The 23582-nt window shown below is 37.2% G+C and overlaps 1 protein-coding gene across 1 annotated transcript in view; it reads left to right on the forward strand.

Annotated features, from left to right (window-relative positions):
* Positions 1-23582, forward strand: part of LOC150088630 (ral GTPase-activating protein subunit beta) — a 522786-nt gene that overhangs the window by 380339 nt on the left and 118865 nt on the right. The window contains exon 22 of the mRNA XM_090369596.1: positions 12478-12550. Coding sequence (XP_090225722.1) covers positions 12478-12550 — 73 coding nt within the window. The remainder of the gene's footprint in view (positions 1-12477; positions 12551-23582) is intronic.

Here is a 23582-nt window from a genome sequence, read left to right on the forward strand (position 1 = left end):
ATTCTATACTGAGATTGGATTGGGACACAAAGTGAAAAAAATGTCTGGCTAAAAAAAAAAAAAAAAAAAAATTAATATCAACTATGATCCATAGGGACTACAGGGACACAATTTGTAGAAAACACTCTTCTATAATTTTTTTTGATATATCCCAAAGGTATTCAGGTGGATTCAGATATGGGCCCTGACTTGTAATTGGTAGGTTCACCACTTTATTCTCCTCAAACCACTGTTGTAATTCCTTTGCATGTTCTTTGTGATACAGAGCATTGTCATGCATCCCATCTTCAAACATATGGGTAAATGCAGATCAATTATATATCAACCTAACCCATGGCTTGGTTGGAGTGGAATTCTCAGAACTAGATGTAAAGATCTTGGCATTGAGATAGGGGCGGATTCCCCATGCACATGCCTTTGGTTTGTAAGTAAAATTCATCTAAGAAGGTAAACTAGGTTTTACAAATGGAATATATTCCCTTTTGTTTCCTTTTAGCATTAGCATTAGTAGAGGCATATGATGCAAGAAAGCAAGCTTATGCAGCATCAGCCAAAAAAAAAAAAAAAACATTTCACCCCTCCGTTCATTCCAAGTACCTGTCCAGCTCAGCCTTAAATTTATTTAGGCTATCAACTGCCACAACAAAGGATAGAAGTCTGTTCCACCAACCAACCACCCGCTGGCTAAAGGCAAACTTCCGCACATATATCATTCATCTGTCTTTCCTCAATTGGAATTTATGCCCTTTCAACTGATTATTCTCAGCAAGAGGAAGAATTCCATCAGCATTGAGCATGCTCAAACCATTCAAGGCTTTACACCTCAATCAGATCACCTCGCAGGTGCCTCACTGTAATTTGCAAAATTTAAGCCTTTCTTTGTAAGAGCAACCCTTCGTTCCATTCACTAATCTTGTTGCCCTTCTCTGTACTCATTCCTCATTAAAATGAGGCCTCCAGACCTGTAAACATTACTCAAGGTGTGGCCTGACCATTGCTTTATATAAGGAGATAATCACCTCCTTATCCCATCCCTGCTAGAAAAATTCCTGTATATCATTAACAAGACACTATGAGCTACTCTTGCAGAACGTCTGCACACTACTCAGAACACTTCATATCTGACTGCACAATTACCCCCAGGTCCTTTTCGTTCTCTACCACTGTCAGTGTAGTACCACAGAGTTGATATGTCACTCTGGGGTTGCTGCTTCCCACATGTAGTACTTTACATTTGTCAATTTTAAATTTTATTTGCCACCTCTCAGCCCATCTGCTCAACTTTTTTAGATCCTGTTGCAACAGCATACTGTCATTAGTGTACTTAACAACCTGCAAACCTATGTATCGTCTGCAAACATGGACATTAAGCTTAATATACCATCATCAATATCATTTATAAATACGGAAAACAACAATGGACCCAATAATGAACCCTGAGGGACTCCACTAATAACATTAGTCCACGAAGGGCAGTGTCCATTGATTGCCACTCTCTGTCTTCTTCCACTCAACCATCCCTTTATCCATAGCAACAATTTGCCTACAATGCCACACTGCTCCAATTTGTGCAGCAGTCTTTCATGTGCAACAGTATCAAAAGCCTTTCTAAGATCCAAATATATGATATCAAAGTTATTCCGTTCATCCAGTTCTTTTGTGTCTGCATCATAGTATCCAATCAAATTGGTCAGGCAAGACTTTCCCTTTACAAAACCATGCTGTGTCGAAGCTATAACTGAAGTCTTGTCTAGATGATCCTGCAGTGCTTCTTTAACCAGTGCCTCCATTAATTTTCCTGGAACAGAAGTTAAGTTCACAGATCTATAATTACTTTTGTTGCCCTTTGATCCTCCTTTGTGAATTGGTTTCACATTTGCACATCTCCAATCCATGGGTACCTCCCCTGAGTCCAGAGCTCTCATAATTATGGCTAAGGGTTTGCTTAGTTGCTTTGCTGCCTCCTTTAATATAACTGGATAGATCCTGTCTACCCCCAGGTGCCTTTTTTATGTTTATCTTCAACAATTTCTCCTCCACTTTCCTCTCAGTTATTACAAAATCATCCAGATCACTGCCAGAGTTTAACTCACCTATGGCATTCCCCTCCCTGAATAACTCCTCATGGGTGAATGTAGATGCAAAATACTCATTTAGTTTGTTAGCCACCTGAGCACGATCATCAACAGTTGAACCATCAATATCCAGTGCACCAATCTGATTCATCCCTTTCCTTCTAGAGTTTACATAGGTAAAGAACTCTTTGTTGTTTTTCTTTCCATCCCTTGCCAAATATTTCTCATAATCTGCTTTCGCCTGCCTAACCTCCTTTGTAACTTAGTTACAGATCAACTGATATCTATCATAGGCTTCTGTGTCACGTGTTAATTTATATATATCCCATCCATTTTTCTTCTCTGCCATATGTCTCATTAGTTCATCTGACATCCATTTAGGACTAAACCTTGAACAATATTTCTTATTGGTATGTAAAGCCTACTAGCTTCCAAGATAAGTTCTTTGAATGCTTCCCATTTTGAATTTGCTGTTGGTAACATCATCAGTTGGTCCCACTGTATAAAATTTAAATACTGTCTCAGACCATCATAGTCGCCTTTACGAAAGCAATAACCCTTCCCTTTACCCCTGATGGTAGTTACCTTTTTGAGTAAATCCCACTTCAGCACGCTGTGATCACTGCCACCTAGTGGTTCCTTTATCTGCAGATTCTTAATGCATGAAGAATCACTGATAATCAGATCAAGAGTTGCCTCTAGTTGCCTCCCAAATATGCTGATGTAGAAAACCATCAGCATATTCGGGCAATATGGCCAATAAATCCACAAAAGCCTTGCAAGTGTGTGAATGACCAACCCACAAATTCCAGTCAATATCTGGGAAATTAAAATCCCCCATTTTAAGACTCTCTGATTTACTGGCCCACTCTATTTCCCTGTACATTTCCTTATTATACTCATCAGAGTCATTAGGCCTATAACACATTGGCGCCTCCCTAGCCAGATGGGAAGGAGCAGCAGCGTGTAACACACGCTTCTTGATTAGACTGGGGTTCGAGCCCATCACCACCAAATACGGAGGATGCGGAAAGGTCAGGAAATGACCACTGCATATTCCCGGAGTAATATGGCCTTAGTTGCTAATGCTCCTAAACAACAGCAACAACAACCAGCCTATAACACACTCCTACTCTCAATTCTGATCTCCCAATTATTATGTCACACCAAACTGACTCGACACATCACTGTCCAGCGATGCCGACTGGCTTCACTTCTTCCTTGGATTTTGTGTTTCTTAACTAATAGTATAACCCCTCCTCCCTTCCTATTTTTTCTATCCTTCCTGTACACATTGTACTCTCCAAATTACAGTTCTGCATTCCTTATATCTGTGTGACACCACATCTCTGATATCCCAACAATATCTTCCTTTGATGTTCTGACCAATACCTCAAATTCATCAAATTTATTTACCAAACTCCTAGCATTGGTGTACATGCAAGTATACATGCACCTGTTCCTATTCTTAGCTACCCTAACACAACCAATGTGTTTACTTGTACCACATTGACTCCCAGCAGTCTCTGAAATACCCTGCATCTTGTTTTCCAGGCTGCTGTTCATTCCAATAGAAGCAGTGCAAGAATCACTTTCACCTCTGGCAGTGGCTACTGTTAATCTATTAGTCCTTGTATCTCCCTAAGTTAGCAGTTTTCCGACCCACCTAACACTGCCTCGATAGCATCAGCAAACATTCTTGCACCCTTTCTATTTAAGTGTATCCCATCCCTGTAGAAGCAGTCTCTCCTGTTAACTAGTACAGACCAGGCTGAAAAAAATTCTACCCTATGAGCCTTGCAAAATCTTTTCAGGGCTGAATTGATCGACAAGGCTCTCCTCATATACTCTTCCTATCATGTCTGGGCTGAATTGCAGACACTTTCAAATTCAACCCTAATTCACCGCTTTTTTTCAACAGTGACCTGTACTTGTTAAGTAATTCTGCCAGTCTTCTACTCTTAATATTATTAGTGCCAATGTGTACAACAATATCACCCTTTGTGCCCTTAAAAGATGATATCTGCTCTACAGCGTCAACCTTTGCTTCTGGTAGACATACCCTGGTCCTGTTCCATCTATCCTTTTTACATAGCATGTTCCCCATTTCCCCAACAACTACTAGTTCCCGTGGGACCGGCGCATTCTGCCTTGGGGGTTGCCGCTGTGTTGCGTGATTATCAAGTGCAAGCTCTGGCGTTGATGTAGGCAGCTGAGAGCTTGATGGGCCCCTCAATTTAGATCCTTTGAGGGCATCCACCCTGTCCTTCAAGCTCTCATATAGGCCCATAACCACGCTGAGTTGTCGCCTCATTTCCTCACACTCCTTACATTGCGCACACACATAGACATCCCCCTTGGCAATATCATGTCCCATACCTGATTGCTCCACAAACATCAAGCAAGCAGTGCATTTTAAAAGGCTGTGATTCAGAGGGCAAAATCCCCCCTAAGTTCTCCCTTGAGCCACAGCACTCCATTTAACTTGAGCCTTTTGCTTTGCTGCTCTGGTCTGAGTCATGATTCCGATTCAATTTCAATAAAATTTTGGTTGGATAGGCAGTGTTTGCTTCTTGTAGTTGGCGCACTTTGGCCATAGTTGCCGATGTGCCTAATAAATCCCTAAACAAACAAACAAACTTCTTGAAGTGAATTGTTTGTAAACATGGTATTGACATCAAGCTTGTCTAGGATATTGCTGTTGTGAAGTTGGTATTTGAGGAGGGGGGTCTGGGAAGAACATCCTCGAGTTCTTTAAAGTATTGGGACTCTTGTGGACTGCTGGTTTAACAGGAAGACCAGTTACTTGGCTATCACCTGCCCCAGGTGATCTCATGCCAATAGGTCCTCCAAATGAAATATCCAAGAGAGCATTGCATAACCGCAGAATAACTGCTGAAATATCCAAGAAGGTCGGAGAACAGAACAGAATGTCTCCATCCAACTAATTCACTCCAGAAATTTCGACTTACTGCCTATCTATAAGCCACAATATCAGAAATGACATCACCCCTCCCAGTTGTTAACAAAGGCCACCTGAAGGCTATGAAAGGATGATGTACTAGGTTTGTTTGTATTGTAGTAGTAGCAGCATGTGATGCAAGAAAGCAAGTGTATGAGCTTATGCAGATCAGCCAAAACAAAAAAAAAAAAAAAAATCACACCATTCCCTCCAAATGGCTGTCCAGTTCTTCCTTAAATTTATTCAACCTATCAACTTAAATGACAAATGGAAGTTTGTTCCAGCAATTAACCACCCTCTGGCCAAAGGCGAATTTCTGCATGTCTGTTCTACATCTGTCTTTTCTTAATTTGAATTTTTGCCCCCTTAGGTTTGTAATCTGAACAAGTGGAAGGATCCCATCAGAATTCAGTGTGCTCAACCCATTCAAAGCCTTATACACCTCAATCAGATCACCACACAGGCCTAGACTCCAGCCACTGCAATTTGCAGAACTTAAGCCTCTCTTGGTAAGAGGATCCCTTCATTCCCCTCACCAATCTTGTTGTCCTTCTCTCTGTACACGCTCAAGCAAAACTACATCCTTCCTAAAATGAGACCTCCAGACCTGTACACAGTACTCAAGGCATGGCCTGACCATTGCCTTATACAGAGGGACAATCACCTCCTTTTCCCTGCTAGCAAAATTCCTATATGTCATTGACAAAATCTTATGACCTGCCCTGGCAGCCTTTCTCCATTGCTTAGAAAACTTCATATCTGACTGCACAATTACTCCCAGGTCTTTTTCATTTTCTACCACCTTAAGTGTAGTACCACACAGTTGGTACATTTCTCTGGGGTTACTTCTACCCATATGCAGTACTTTGCATTTGTCAAGGTTAAACTTCAGTTGCCACTTCTTATCCTATCTGCACAAATTATCTAGATCCTGTTGCAGTAGCACACTGCCATTACTCTCATTAACAACCCTGTCAACCTTTGTATCATCTGCAAACTTCGACACTAAGCCTGATATACCTTCATCAACATCATTGATAAATATACAAAACAGCAGTTGACCCAACACTGAACCCTGGGGGACTCCACTAATAACATTTGGCCACGAAGAGCAGCACCCATTGATTACCACCCCTCTGTCTTCTCCCACTTAACCATCCTTTTATCCATTGTAGCAACTTACCCTTAATACCATTCTGCGACAATTTTTACAATAGTCTTCCATGCGCAACAGTGTCAACAGTTTTCCTGAAATCCAAATATATGATATCAAAATTATTTTTTGCATCCAGTTCCTTTGTAACCACATCATAATATCCTATCAAATTTGTCAGACAAGACTTTCCCTTAACAAACCCATGCTGTGTCTGAATTATTGCTGCAGTCTTGTCTAGATGATCCTGCAATGCATCTTTAACCAGTGACTCCATTATTTTACCCGGAATAGAAGTTAAACTAACGGGTCTGTAATTACTCGTGTCACCCTTCGATCCCCCTCATTTGTGAATTGGGGATACATTTGCACATCTCCAGTCCGTGAGAACCTCCCCTGAGTCCAAGGATGCTCTCATAATTATGGCCAAGGGTTTGCTTAGTTGCTTTGCCGCCTCCTTTAATATAACTGGATAGATCCCATCCACCCCAGGTGCTTTTCTTATGTTTAACTTCAACAATTTCTCCTCCACTTTGCTCTCAGTTATTACAAAATCATTAAGTATCCTGCTACAATTTGATAACCTTCTGCTATTTTCAAACCTTAATAATTCCTCATGTGTGAATGTAGATGCAAAATTCTCATTCAGTTTGTTTGCTATCTGAGCAGGATCATCAACAGTCGAACCATCGATGTCAAGGGGGACCAATCAGATTGATCCCCTTCCTTTTAGAGTTTATATAAGTAAAGAAATCCTTGCTGTTTTTCTTAGCATCTTTTGCCAAGGATTTCTCGTAATCTGCCTTCCCCTGCCTAACCTCCTTTGTGACCTGATTACAGACTAGCTTATATCTGCCATAGGCAAATATAAGTACTTAGTACTGTGCTTGGGTTGGAGGTTGAGAAGATGAAAGAAGATATTTGTTGACATTAGACTTGAACTTCTGTAGACTTTAATTTTCAGGAAATACATAAGAAGGAAGGTTGTTCCAGAAAACAGCAGTTGAATGAATAAACGAGGAAGATGAAAAGTTGGTTCTGTGAGTTTGAAGTTGGACAGTAAATGGATGTTGGCTGGTGACGGAATGTGTTCAGACCATTTTAAAGAGAAGGAGATAGAGAGCAGGAATTATAGAAGCCAATTCAGAAGAACAGTGTCCATGAAAGTATCTGTAGAAAAGGCATGCAGCAGAAACAATATGTCTATGAGACAGCGAGTGGAAAGATAGGTTATTAATTAACCTAACTGCCCTCTTCTGAATTGGGGGCACTGCCCCAGATGTGGGAACAATATTCCATGGTAGGGTGGATTTGTGATTTGTACAGAGTGAACACCTGTTTGGAAGAAAAGTAACACCTAGAACAAAAGTGAAAACCAAGTTTTTTAGATGCAGAGGGAAGCAGTATTTGTAATGTGCTTGTGCCAAGAGAGATTAGGTCAGGGTAATCCCCAAATCAACTTGCCTAGAAATTGCAGTGTCACCAAAGATAAACATAGGAGCAGAAGAATCCTTTTTTGCAAGATATAAGACAAGACTGAGTTTTATAAGTATTGATATCAACTATGTTGTCTTTGTCCCACTGGAGAATTACCTGGAGATCGGCATTTATGGAATTCGTAGCGGATATTCGAGAAGCGGAAGTTGATTGAGCAGGGCAAAATGGAAAGTGGAATACAATGTGCTCTCATCGGGAAAACTATGGATAGGATTTCCAGTCAGGAGAAGAAGGTCATTAATATACAAGAGGAAAAGAGTGAGGGAAAGAACTGAACCTTGGGGGACACCAGCATTAGTGGAAAAGTTAGAAGACAGAGAGCCATCTACCATCACCCTCAGTGAGCGACCTGAGAGAAAACTGGATAACTAATTACAAAAAACAGTGGTAAAACCATTAGATGGAAGCTTGTTCAGAAGACCTTTATGCCAAACATAATCGAAAGCCTTTGAGATGTCAAGAGCAACTACTTGTGTTTCACCAAACTTTTCCATTGAATTACTCCATAAATGGGTAACATAAGCCAAAATGTCATCAGTGGATCGACACTGACCCCATCTGTACTGGCAATCGTTGATCAGATGGAAGGTTTCTAGGTAGTTTAAGAGTTGGTGTTTAACTGATTTCTCCATTGCTTTAAAAAGAGTAGAAATAATTACAATGGGGCAATAATTGGATGGGAAGGATTTGTCACCCTTTTTAGGAACTGGCTGGATATGAGCAAATTTCCAAGCAGTAGGAAAAACACCTTTGGAATAAGAAAGTGAAAAAAGGCAGCAAAGAACAGGATTCCGTTCAGGAGCACAGGTTTTGAGAACAAGTGGAGAAATACCATGTGGACCTGGAGCTTTCTCAGCATCAGGATTCATCAGAATCCTTCTGATATCCTTTTGACGGAAGACCACAGAAGGCATTGAATAGAGCGTGTTGGGAATGGTGGGAGGTGTTTTACCAAGGTCCTTAATACATGTGTTAGAAGAAAAATGCAATGCTAGCAGGTCAACTTTATCCTTGACCGAAGTGACAACAAAGCCATCTGGTTTTGACAGAAGTGGGAGCAGAGATGGGCAAAAGTTGTGGCCAATAGCTTTGGCAAGAGACCAGAATGCTCGGCTACCATTAGGGCAAGAAGCAAGTTTCTTACTCTTAGCCTGTTCAAAATCTTGTTTGGACTGATTAATAACTGCTTTATATGCAGTGTTCTTCTCTTGAACGTCCTTAGCACATTTATTGGAAAACTAAGGTTTAGATAAAGGACGAAAAGGAAGATAAAGTGGAGTGTGGAATAAAGAATTTCATTCCTACAAGAATAATTTTACTGACACGATCTGAGCAAATGTTGACATCAGAAGTTTTGAAACAGTAGTCCGATCAAGGAAAAGAGGATAAGAGAAATCTCACAGGTCATCCTATTTTGCATTCTTGTAATGCCAAACAACACTAGGTTGGAATAGCCATGAGATAATGGCTTCATTGGAGAAGAGACAATCAGGTTGTGATCTGAGTTGCCTAAAGGATCACTCACTTCGAGATCAAGCTTGTTATCTGTATGGTTAGGATTGTCCGGTATTCTTAGGTAAATGAACAATCTGTGCAAGGTCATTAGTAATTGCAAAAGGCTCGGCCAGCTGGGTCGGTGTGACTAGAAAATGGAAGCCATCTGCAGTTGTGAACATTAAAATCACCAAAGAAAATTACCTCACTGTTAGGAAAGTTGGACTGGAGAAAGTCAAGTTGCAAAGAGAGGAAGTCAAAGAGCTCCAAGTGATTAGTGGAGTTGGGAGAACGGTAGAGACAACAGATGAATTGGACAGAATGAGCTAGAGAGATTTTAAGCCAGAGAAGATCGAAAAGAGGAGATTCCAAATTACCAAGCCTCTGAAAGGAAATATCGGAACGGACATGTGCACAAGTACCGCCTTTGAGGCGAAAGGAAACATACGGCGAATAATTTGGGCAACTGAGATGAGCAGTAGTTGAATCAACCGATAACTGAGATTCTGTCAGAAAAAGTACGTGGGGTTTGGCAGACTGCAAGATTGTTTGTTGTTGTTTGTTATTTGGTTTTTAGGAGCATTAGCAACTAAGGCCATATTGCTCCGGGATATGCGGTGGTCATTCTCTGGCCTTTCCACATCCTCCATATTTGGTGGTGATGGGCTCGAACCCCGGTCTAATCAAGAATCGTGTGCTACGCACTGCTGCTCCTTCCCACCTGGCTATGGAGGCGCCTAGACTGCAAGTGGAAATGGACATCATTGAGATTAGAATTGAGACCACGTATATTTGTGAAATGAACTAGGAAGTGTTTGGGAGGTTTAGATCTTTTTGCAGATAAGTTTACTCTATTAGTTTGACAATTCATGGTGTATTCAATAGTAAGAAAAAAAGTGCAGGGGACATGCTGTATGAAGTAATGAAATTTTTGGATATGGCATACACATGGTAAGAATATACCCAGATCCTTGACATAACGTGGCCTCGACTATGCCCATCGCATATACACACTATATTCAGACTCCCTCCAGTCATGATCTGGCAGAGTAGAGGTAGCAAGATTATACACTAGCTGAACCGGAAGCCTCCTAAAGAGTTACCAATAGGTTTGGTCCAGTGTACTAACTAGCGGCCAGTCTGCGAACACCGTTTTAGAGCTGTACCCTAGAAATGTAATGAAGATTGGATCTCGGCATGATGCATCATAACCTCAAAAATCATCAGTCATACAGCATGATGGAAGAGATGGGGAAGGGTTGACCAGAACTTAGCTCTGAAGACTAAACATGGGTTCCACCACTTCAAGCCTCCAATAAGCAAAACGTTGGTATTGCACCAGTTGAGAGTCATCTACCACCTTTTTGGCCACTAGAAATACTTATTAGTTTTAATGAAACAAAAAGTTAATTATGCTTAAAATTATAAAAATAGGTTGGTACCACAAAATAGAAACATGATACTATTAATTACTCCCAAATTTAAATATATTTAGAGACGTTTATCGGCCTGTACTTTGATATTATTCTAGCACTACAATTAATCCAAAAATTACCTTGAAATTAACATTTTTCAATGAAAAAAAAAAAAAAAAACAATACTAAATTATTCTTATTTATTCCTATCTTGAATTAAATTTTAAACTTGTAATAGTTATATAAATTCATTCATTTATATTCTCCTCAAAATTCCTGTGATATTTGGCAGCCCCACACAAACAGTTTTTTCCACAGATCTGGACCGCCACAGTCCAGTCCTGCAGGATAAAATCACTAAAACTGCTCATGCGTGTCCTGCTTTAAGCAAAAAAAAAAAAAAATATATATATATACTTTTAATTTTCAGTGTTTAAAGTTATAAAATATAATAATTTAGCAAGAAATGACTGCAAGTATTAAACAGTAGTAGTCCAAATCTACAGGAAAAATCATTTGTGTGTGGCCACTATTTAGATCAGGAAAATTAGTTATTATTTGTATAATAATAATATTTGTGTCAACATTTGTATAATAATAATATTTGTGTCAACATTTGTATAATAATAATAAACAAGAGATCCATTTTAATGTAATAATTCAAACATAAAACTAAAAATATGTAATTTAGCTTTGTGGTTAAAGAACATGTTCCTGCCACCAGTGAACTCTATGCAGCGGGCTACAATTGGGTAACATAAAGAGTTTGGCAGCCTCTCATAGAGGATCAAAAATATGAATAGGGAGATTAAATTCACGAAGAAGAAGGTACGCAAAGTAACAACTACTGGTGCCTCTGTGGCCGGGTGGGTAGGAGCAGCAGTGTGTAGCACATGCTTCTTGATTAGACCGGGGTTCGAGCCCGTGACCACCAAATACGGAGAATGCGGAAAGGTCAGGGAATGACCACTGCATATCCCCAGAGGAATATGGCCTTAGTTGCTAATGCTCCTAAAAACCAAATAACAAACATAACAAACAAACGTAACAACTACTAATCTCCAACCAGTGAGTCACCAGTATTTTACCTCTGACACTGTGAAGAGGACAGGATACTGCTGCCAGGTTAAGAAGTAATCTAGTGTTATTTTTTATTTATTTATTTAAAAATAAATTTTTTTTAATATTTAATCGTGCAAATAGATTAAAATGGTGCATTTTATAATAATACTTCTTGGTTTGGTGATACTTCTTCAATTTGAACACTTGTTACTTGTATATTATTTAATTAAGTAATGAGCATTCATTACTTGTATATTACTTGTGTAATATATAAATCATAACCAGTCCTATAAAACATCCCTTAATTCTTTTTTGGCATACACTTTTATTTTGTCCTTTATATACATGTGATTAAACAATTTTCATTGTTATTTTCTTTTACTTAAATTCTATCTTTTGTTACCCACAAAATAATGTTTCATCTCAATAATGACAATTCTTGGTGATCAAGGAACCATTGATTCTGAGGTAACAACTTATAGACTTAATATATCTTTTATTCATTCAGAACATGAACTTTTGCAGTTACTCCATTATTTTTATTCGATATATATCAGTTAAATGTCAGTAAGTATTTGATTTTCAGACAGCTATTTAAATTTATTAATTAAGCTCACTGTAACTGATAATTTCTTAATTGCATTTTATTTCACTAGTTATAAAACAGTTATACCTATTATAATCCTGAATTTAGTTCTAAAATATTGTCAGGCATGGTTTTACAATGCACTTTTATGTATTACAATTATTGTGGGATAGCATGTTAAATGCCTCCTTCCCCTTTTTAATGTTTTTTTTTTTTTTTTTCTATTTTCTTAGTGTGTGTCAGGAGTTTCAGACATCTCGTCTAATCCTATCGCATTTAGGATTTTTAACATTGGAAGCTCTAAAGGTAATATAACATAAAATTATCTATTTTAAAATACCTTTTTACAATTAACTTTTTTCAGAAAATGTAATGTGGTTTAAATGTCAAAATTAAAAAAAAAATAAAAGAATACTAATGAAATGGATGCATGCTTGCTTATTTGATCTGAGTAAGCATTTAACATAATTTGAACCAAAGCACATTATGTGTGCATTATGAGTAATAGGAATAAAAGGTAACATTGCATTCACTAGAATACACCTAGGAATAAGTGAATTATGCAAACTATAGAGTGAACAGTTTATTAAGTTGTGTGGAGTGTTTTATTGTTTTGTACAGGTTAAAACATATACAGATTAAAGACACCAATTTAAGTGCATAGCTTATTCTTATTAATAAAGTGATATACTATGTAATGTTTCTGATTAATTATAAAAATATTTAATATTAGTGTTAATTGTGGCAGTTGGGCAAGGAAGCTAGCTTATGCAGCACCAGATTTTAAAAAAAAATAATAAAAAACATAAAAAAGACTATCCAGCATGTCTATCCATCACCTCTATATCCATCACCTCTAATAATTTGTCTAATTCTTTATTGAATTTCTTTAAACTATCCTTTTCCACAACACTAGATGGAAGTTGGTTCCGATAATCAATCCCTCTTGCTGAAAGCAAATTTGTGCATCTATTCTGCATCCATCATTTTTTTATTTAAATTTGTGTCCTCTTCACATCCAAGAAAAAGTAAGAATGCCATCAGAATTTAGTTTATTCAATCCATTTAAAACAATAAACACTTCAATCAAGTCTCCTCACAGGTGCCTAGTTTCCAAACACTCCAGTTTGCACAACTGAAATCTTCATGATCAGAGTATCCCCTTGTGTTCTTGACTAATCTGGTTGCTCTTCTTTGCATTTGTCCTAAAAGATATGCATCTTTCTTAAAATGAGGCTTTTGGTCCTGTGTGCAGTACTCAAGATGTGGCCTAATCTTTACAATGTGATAATCACCTCCTTATCCCTTCCTGGCAAAATGGCTGTATATCACTGACTGTTTAGTTTGTCTTGAAAATATTCCGGTGAAAGTAATATACAGCATAGAAGTCTGATGCTCGACATAGACCTGGTGAAGGTCAGCATAGATGCATTGAATGAACAGTGAGTGAATGATTTTGGTTTTTATGGCTAAGCATTAGCATTAGTAAAGATATATGATGCAAGAAAGCAAGCTTATATAGCATCAGCCAAAAAAAAAAAAAAAAAAAAAAAACCCCTTCCCATTTCACCCATCTATACACCTCAGATCATCTTGCAAGTGCCTGGTCTCCAGATGCTGCAATTCGCAGAACTTAAGCCTATCTTGCTAAAATGAGGCCTCCAGACGTATATGCAGTACTCAAGGTGTGGCCTGACCATTGCCTTATACAAGGAGATAATCACCTCCCTATCCCTTCTAGCAAAATTCCTATGTATCATTGACAAGACCCCCATGAGCTACTCTTGCAGCCTGTCTGCACTGCTCAGAAAACTTCATATCTGACTGCATAATTATCCACAGATCTTTTTCACTCTCCTCTACCCTGAGTGTAGTACTGCACAGTTCGTATGTTACTCTGGGATTACCATATGCAATACTTTGCATTTGTCAATGTTAAACTTCAGTTGACCACTTTCAGCTCATCTGCTCAACTTTTCTAGATCCTGTTGCAGCAGTGTACCATCATTACTGTCATTAACAACCCTACCAACCTTCGTATCGTCTGGAAACTTGGACATTAAGTCTGATCAATATCATTGATAAATACAGAAAACAACAATGGACCAACACAGACCCCTGGGAAACTCCACTAATAACATTAGTCCATGAAGAGCAGTGTCCATTGATTATCACTCTGTCTTCTCCCACTCAACCATCCTTTTATCCATTGTAGCAACTTGCCCTTAATACCATACTGATCCAACTTGCAAAATTGCAGTATCAAAAACTTTCCTAAAATCCAAGTACAGTCAGTCCTCATATAGCATGATAGTTGTGTTCCTAGAAACCCTCGTGCAATGCAAAATCGTGCAATATAAACAACAGGCCCTATGGGAAAACTAGGGTTAGGTGTCGACCACCCAAGACTGAACACACATTGGTAACCAAAACATTACCAAACAATAAATAATCGATTTATTTATTGTGTTTGGTTTTTTATTACGTATTTTATTACATTTTTTATTACGTATTTATTGTGTTTGGTAATTTTTTATTACATATTTTAATTGTTATAAAATACTTACGTATTTTATAACAATTAAAATACGTAATAAAAAATATTATAATTTTTATAATATTTTTTATTATTATTATATTATATTTTATTATAATTTAATAAATAATACGTATTTTTTACGAATAAAATACTTACGTATTTTATTACGTAATAAAATGTTGCTAATGCTTTTGCTTCTATCATAACCAAACTTGTTTTTTGTTTGATTTTCTATCCAAACAGATGACAGGCATTCCATCTCTTCCAGTTCTTTGTGTCTTAATCTAATGGATTTTAATTACACTTTGAGTTGTTCCTGCTATGAAAGTTATTTTTATTTTCTCTGCATTCTTTGTAATTTTCGGGGTTGCCTCATTTAGGTCTGTAGCATGTGCAATATCACATGGGCTTTCATTTCGCTCAAAGCGTTTCACAATTTCATATTTTTTCTCTATCGACAGAGGTGGACTGGCCATAATCCTTACCGGGGAAACCCCGGTGGGCCAGAGGCCGGTGTGATTTTGGCCATAAACCATAGTATGAGGCTACTATAATTTCCCAGGTAAGAATTTTTGATCCAGTCCGCCTCTGTTTATCGAAATTGCTTTTGTTTTTCTCTGTGAATCTGCAGTGTCTTCACCAGGATGCTTCCTTTTCACACCTTTTAAGTATTTTACTTATGTTTTTTAGGGTATAAAACACAATTACAAGATGAGGAGGCATGCTTGATACACATAATCATTGCATAATTGCAACTTTACACAGTCATTTTATGAAGTTTCAGTGGCCCCTGAGAGTTTGTTTTACATCCCTTAATGTATAACAAATATCATGGAAAATAGTGGTTAATAGCATAATAAATTATATTTTGTTAATTTCAAATATAGAAAAAAAAACGAGTGCAGAAATAAAATTAATACAGCATAACATATCATAATATTTGCAACAGTTACAATCAGTTACAATAATGGGCAAGTTTGAATTGTGAATATTAACATGAACGTAAATTTAGATATATATAATAAATAAATAATGAATAGATTTCAGCTTATTAATGTCGGACTATAATGTCACTTATATCTTCTTTAAAAAAAAAAAAACTGAAATAATCATTTGCTTATGGATAATGGTGTTTAGATTATCTCTCATAAACCCACTTTCTAGATGTTGATGATTAATTTGTACCAAATACTGCACTATTTTATTTGAAGAATTTTGTGCAAGACTCCTGTATTTAATGCTTATTGTGGCCAGGAAATAGCCAGATTTAAATCCCAGAGGAAATTCCTGGTATGTTGTGGAAGAGAAAATTGCAGCAAAGAAGGGTTTTTTAATGACATATTACCTTGCTTGATGGCTATCAAAAAAGATAACACTTTATATATATATATATATAAACACTATTGTTTATCTTTGCTTCTAGGAATTACTTAACAATTATATCAAGAAGCAGTATACCCCATGTCAGACAAGTGCAAGGTAATAATTGAAACTTAGAATAGATCAGTAAAATAGTGATCACTTATAAAAGACCTAGGTATAGTGGTTTGTTTTTTTTTTGTTTTTTTTTTTAAGTTAATGTTAATCTGAACTCCATCATGATGGGCAGGTGTTTGTATTATTGCAGTTCTGGTGCTTGTATTTTGAAAATTTTATAGTGATGCAATTTATGTGGCCATTGCCACATATTACTCTTGGCAACATCAGTATGCTCTGCCATCTAAGCACTGAATTAACAACTAAATATGGATTAAATGTTCATCTTCTTGGGGTAGCTGTTGTGCTAGTTAATCAGTATTATCATATTTTCAACAATAGCTAAATCGTTTTCAAAAGAGTTCAGTATATATACTAAAATTTATATATACCACAGGGGCTCACATCTGATGATGAGTATGGGCTTGGCACACCCAAGGAGCTGGATATAATCATCCTTCTCTTTCTTGGTGATTCCCTTCTACTTTTGACTCTCTCTCTCTCTCTCTCTCTCTCTCTCAGGGTAACTTGGTAATTTTTTTTTTTTTGTTGGCTGGCATAGCATAAGCCTCAAGCTTCCTTGTACCATGTAGCTAATAATAATAAAATATATAACACTATATACCAGGTTATAAAATAAGATTCCCTATTCAGGAGATCCTGTTGTCAAAATGGTGTTAGAAATTTTCTCAAAAATTATAATTTTTTTTTTTTTTTTAGAATTATATTATTTAAAAAAATTATTAAAATAGCACTTACACTTGAGAGAAAAAAAAATTAACATATCATAACAACAAAGTTTTCACAACGTAATTTTAAAGAGCTATTTGTTTTCTCTATAAATTACGAATTACTGGGACCCTTAAGCAGAAGCACTTTATTACCACTTACTGCGACTTTGGCTGTGGCTGTAAACGATGGGAAAATTGAAATCTGTTAACGCTGAAGAAGATAATAATAGTTTGGCAGCAGTGCACAGCACAGGAAGACAAATTTTTATGAACGTAAATGCTTGTAAGAAGCAAAAATATGATGACAATTATTTATGCTTTGGATTTATGTGGATTGGAAATGAAGATGAGCAAAATGTATTGTGTGTCGAATGTGAAAAAGTGGTTAAGAATAGTAGTTTGAATCCTGCAAAATTATGAAGACATCTTCAAAGTAATCACCCACATTTAAAGGATAAAAATGTTAAATATTTTAAACACAAATGTGAGGAGCTGAAAAGTAAAATGAAAATGATTCTAAGTATATTTATTCTGAAAATAAAGCATCACTGAAGCATCTTACTGCATTAGCTATCAAATTGCCAAAGCAGGCGAGGCTTACACAATTGTGGGAAAAGTAATTAAACCTTGTGAAAAAGATTTACTTATTTGAAAGATTGGTGAAAAATATTCTAGAGAAATTGACCCCTTTCCGATACAACCATGGCTAGGCACATTAAAGATATGTCACATTTTTGTGAAGATGAATTAATTATAAGATGTTTAAAAAATTCATTATGTGGCTTTACATTACAGTTAGATGAGTTAACTGATTGGTTTGGTTTGGTTTAGATTTTATTGGCACATTAGCAACTAAAGCTATAATGCGCCTAAACCAGATTGAGTCAACTGAAGTTTCTGGCTTAGCAGCGTTACTTGTATTTGTACTTTATATTTTTGATTCAACTGTGCAAGAGGATATTCTCATTTGTAAACCTCTTCCAGACAGGACCACAGGGGAAAATATTTTTCAAATTATCGACACATGGAAAAAAATGAACTATCTTGGAATTTGTGTTTACACATTTGTACTGATGGAGCAAAGTCCCTGCTCAGAGCAAATAAAGGTGCTATATCACCTTTGTGATATAGCGCTGTGAAAATCGGCGGGTATGTCATTTAGGGTATGGAGAAGTGATTTGAGGAGAAAAAAAATTTGTTCAAATTTCTGCCACCAGGGGTGAAATTGGCAATGTAAATATGACATGAAATACTTAACTTAGGATTAGATTTTAATATCAGAACTTAGAAATCTAGAGATATTGTTCTACATGCTTTCCTTCACTTGAGATGACATTCTGAAAATGGAGGACTGTGCAACACAGTTTCGCATAGCATCTGACTGGGGATGTTGGTTACATGCTGTTTAATGCTTGCTTTCAGATCGACACGTATCTGGTTTTTTTTTTTTTTTTTATGAAAACCCAAAACACAAGAGGTATTAGAACCTATAGTACTTAGTACCGTGCTTGGGTTGGAGAGTTGAGAAGATGAAAGAAGATATTTGTTGATATTAGACATGAACTTCTGGAGACTGTAATTTTCAGGAAATACGTACAAAGGAAGGTTGTTCCATAAATGGGTAACAGTTGAATGAATAAACGAGGAAGATGAAAAGTTGGTTCTGTGAGTTTTAAGTTGGAGAGTAAATGGATGTTGACTTGTGGCGGCACATATTCGGACTATTTTGAAAGAGAAAGCGGGAATTATAGAAGCCAATTCAGAACAACAGTGACTGTGGAAGTATCTGTAGGAAAGGCATGCAGCAGAAACAGTACGTCTATGAGAGAGTGAGTGGAGAGACTCTGTTAGAGATGAGTCATTAATTAACTAAACTGCCCTCTTCAGAATGGAATCTAAAAGCCTGAGAGAGGTTTTGGGTGCATAGCCCCAGATGTGGGAACAATATTCCATGGCAGGGTGGATTTGCAATTTGTACAGAGTGAACAGCTGTTTGGAAGAAAAGTAATGCTGAGAGCAAAAGATAAAACCAAGTTTTTTAGATGCAGAAGAAGCAATATTTGTAATGTGCTTGTGCCAAGAGAGATTAGAAGTCGGGGTAATCCCCAAAAGAGATATATCATTTTACCTAGAAAGCGGAGTGTCACCAAAGATAAGCATAGGAGCAGAAGAATCCTTTTTGCGAGATTAGCATTAGCATTAGCATTTAGCATTAGTAGAGGCATTTGATGCAAGAAAGCAAGCTTATGCAGCATCAGCAAAAAAAAAAAAAAAAAAAACCACTTCCACTTCACCCCTCTGTTCGTTCAAAATACCTGTCCAGCTGAGCCTTAAAACTTATTTAGGCTATCAACCTCCACCACAAGGGATGGAAGTCTGTTCCACCAACCAACCACCCGCTGGCTAAAGGCAAATTTCCGCACGTCTATCCTACATCTGTCTTTCCTCAATTTGAATTTATGCCCTCTCAGGTGATTTTCCTGAGCTAGAGGAAGAATCCCATCAGCATTGAGCATGCTTAAACCATTCAAGGCTTTATACACCTCTATCAGATCACCTCGCTGGTGCCTAGTCTCCAGACACTGTAATTTGCAAAACTTAAGCCTTTCTTCGTAAGAGCACCGATTTGTTCCATTCACTAATCTTGTTGCCCTTCTCTGTACTCGTTCCAGCAGCTCTACATCCTTCTTGAAATGAGGCCTCCAGACCTGTATACAGTACTCTAGGTGTGGCCTGACCATTGCCTTATACAATGGAATAATCACCTCCTTATCCCTGCTGGAAAAATTCCTGTATATCATTGACAATACTCCATGAGCTACTCTTCCAGCCCGTCTGCACTGCTCAGAGAACTTCATATCTGCCTGCACAACCACCCCCAAGTCCCTTTCATTCTCTACCACTGTCAGTGTAGTACCACAGAGTTGATACGTTGCTCTGGGGTTGCTGTTTCCCATGTGTAGTACTTTACATTTGTCAATGTTAAACTTCATTTGTCACCTCTCAGCCCATCTGCTCAACCTTTCCAGATCCTGTTGCAGCAGCATAGTGTCAGTAGTGTCCTTGACAACCCTGCCAACCTTTGTATCATCTACAAACTTGGACATTAAGCTTGATATACCATCATCAATATCATTTATAAATACAGAAAACAATAATGGACCCAACACTGAGCCCTGAGGGACTCCACTAATAACATTAGTCCACGATGAGCAGTGTCCATTGATTACCACTCTCTGTCTTCTCCCCCTCAACCACCCCTTTATCCATAGCAGCAATTTGCCTCCAATGTCACACTGCTCCAATTTGTGTAGCAGTCTTCCATGTGCATCAGTATCAAAAGCCTTTCTAAGATCCAAGTATATAATATCAAAGTTATTCCCTGCATCCAGTTCTTTTGTGACTGCATCATAGTATCCAATCAAGTTGGTCAGGCAAGACTTCCCCTTAACAAAACCATGCTGTGTCTGAGCTATAACTGAAGTCTTGTCTAAATGATCCTGCAGTGCTTCTTTAACCAGTGCCTCCATTAATTTTCCTGGAACAGAAGTTAAGCTCACAGGTCTATAATTACTTGTGTCAGCCTTTGATCCTCCTTTGTGAATTGGGGTCACATTTGCACATTTCCAGTCTATGGGTACCTCCCCTGAGTCCAAGGATATAAGACAAGACTGAGTTTTAGAAGGATTGAAATCAACTAAGTTGTCATTGCCCGCTGGAGGATTACCTGGAAATTGGCATTTAAGGAATTGGTAGCAGAGTTTCAAGAAGATGAAGCTGGTTGAGCAGGAAATATTTCTCAAAATGGAAAGTGGAATGCAATGTGCTATCTTCGGCAAAATTATGGATAGGATTTCCAGTCAATGGAAGAAGGTCATTAATATACAAGAGGAAAAGAGTGGGGGAAAGAACTGAACCTTGGGGAACACCAGCATTAGTGGAGAAGTTAGAAGACAGAGAGCCATCTACCATCACCCTCAGTGAGTGATCAGAGAGAAAACTGGATAACCAATTACCAAAAACAGTTGGCAAATCATAAGATGGAAGCTTGTTTAGAAGACCTTTATGCCAAACACGATCGAAAGCCTTTGAGATGTCAAGAGCAACTGGTTGTGTTTCCCCGAACTTTTCCATTGAATTTTTCCATAAATGGGTAACAGTAAATTAATAAGAGGAGTTTACCTCAATATAGTACGTGGAACACTTCCGTATGATACCCTCCAGAAATTAAAACGGAAAAAACGAAAAAATCGACAACTTACCGGTACATTAAAGTAAAATATAAATAATTAAAGTAAATTATAAATAATTAAATTTAACACAATTCAAAATCAATTCAAAACAATTAAAATTCAAATTAACGCAATTAAAAGAATCTAACGAAAATATTCAAAACGATTTTCCTTCCTGAAGCTGACAATGCTTTTCGACCGACTGTCGAAAAGCATTGTCAATTAAATTATTTATAATTTACTTTAATTATTTATATTTTACTTTAATGTACCGGTAAGTTGTCGATTTTTTCGTTTTTTCCGTTTTAATTTCTGGAGGGTATCATACGGAAGTGTTCCACGTACTATATTGAGGTAAACTCCTCTTATTAATTTACTAATATCATTATCAACGTAGAACATATTGAGTATTACAGCTCTGATTCATACTATCTAATCAATTTTCATACTCTTATTGACTATTTCATTCACTTCCTGTCTCTCCAATAGTATACAATTGATACACACAATTATGGGAGATTTTTTGAATGGCTTGGTACAAAATTACATTAAATCTACACTAAGGTGCTCGGCCCAAAGTTACCATATTTCTTTCCTAAAATATTGCCTTCAAAACAACATCGTTCCGAAGTTTGCCAGGGTGAATTTAAATCAAAAAATTTCAGGCATAAAACAACTATCACTGGCGACATCACGTAATATTGTTAAGCTTGCCTTAAAATCTCGATATTCGGATAAACAAAAATACCTTTCCCAGGTTAGGAAGCTTCGCGATAAATTAAAAAATTATCTACATCCGAACGATTGGTCTGTATTGAAGACCTCCATAGATTTGCGACGGGAAGCACAAGCCTCAGAAATAAAAAACAGACACGTTAATAAGTTGCAAACATTATCGAATAGTTCAAGACACGTTCATACGAATTCTAACACATTGTCGCGAGCTTGCGACCAAGTTCACACGAGTTGGGTGACATCCCCCCCCACAGACACATAACGCACTACCACAGAATATGTCGGCTAGTTCACGAACACCCCCTCACCCAGTATCCAACGAACCGACACATCAACAGGTTACAAATCTTTCCTCGTGTACACTATCGCAGGACCAGATTTCACTTTTATCCAAAGGATTAAATTATAATTTACCACCTCGAAAGCTGCCAAAAAAACAATGCGTAATTGATTTTGAATTTGGACTTCGTAGTGTTCCACAAAAAGATGTATTTATTCAACAAGTTAACCAAGTAGTGAATAACATAAAAGAAACACGACTTCCTAAATTGAATACACATGACAGTTCAGCTTTACGAGAACTTCGAGAAAATAAGGACATTATTATACAGAGGGCAGATAAAGGAGATACAGTGGTAATACTAGATAAACATGATTATATTAATAAGTTAGATTCAGTTGTATCTGATAGCTCCACTTATTGTGAAGTGGACCCGACACTGTTTACCAATTTGGTAAATCAATACAATAAAACGTTAACCACATATCGTAAAAACGACTACATTACTATGGTTCAGTTGAAGGAATTGAAGTCCAGAACATACAATATTCCTGCACTTTTTGGTCAGGTAAAATTACACAAGCCTGGATTTCCGATTCGACCTATTGTTTCCTACAGGAACTCGGCATTTTCAGCCTTAGCCACACATGTATATAACATTATAAAACCTTTTAGACAGGTTATACAATTTGGGATTAAGAATTACGATACATTATTTAATAATCTTAAAGACTGTAGACTCGGCGACAATGACAATTTATTCTCATTAGATGTTACATCATTATATACGAATGTAAACGTTGAATACACATTAGATATTATTTGGGATATGTTAAATAAAAACTCGACACCGATTAATTATACGAAGCTGCCTATAAAGGAGATTTTTCACTTAATTAAACTATTAGTTGAGGCTAACTACATCACCTTTCGAGACAAGGTGTACAAACAAATTTTTGGATTACCAATGGGTTTGAGCCTGAGTGGCTTAATGTCAGAGATCTATCTCTCAACGATTGAGCAGATACATTTGACACCTTTTCGTCCCCGTATCACATACTATGGGAGGTATTTAGACGATGTTCTAGTTATTACCGATAGTAGTACTATCCAAGATATTTTACATTCGTTTAACAATATTCATTCTAGACTCAAATTTACATTGGAAAGGGAAGATACGGATACTAAGTCATTAAACTTTCTAAATTTCACGCTTACCCGGGACTCGAACAAAATACAATTTAGCATCTATCGAAAACCCACAAACACCGGTATGCTTCTACATTATAATAGCTACCACCCGTTCACCTACAAAAGATCGATTATCTTTAATCAATTTCTAAAT

This window comes from Mastigoproctus giganteus, chromosome 3, assembly GCF_048544385.1.
Source record: "Mastigoproctus giganteus isolate SK-2022 chromosome 3, ASM4854438v1, whole genome shotgun sequence".
NCBI lineage: Eukaryota > Metazoa > Arthropoda > Arachnida > Uropygi > Thelyphonidae > Mastigoproctus > Mastigoproctus giganteus.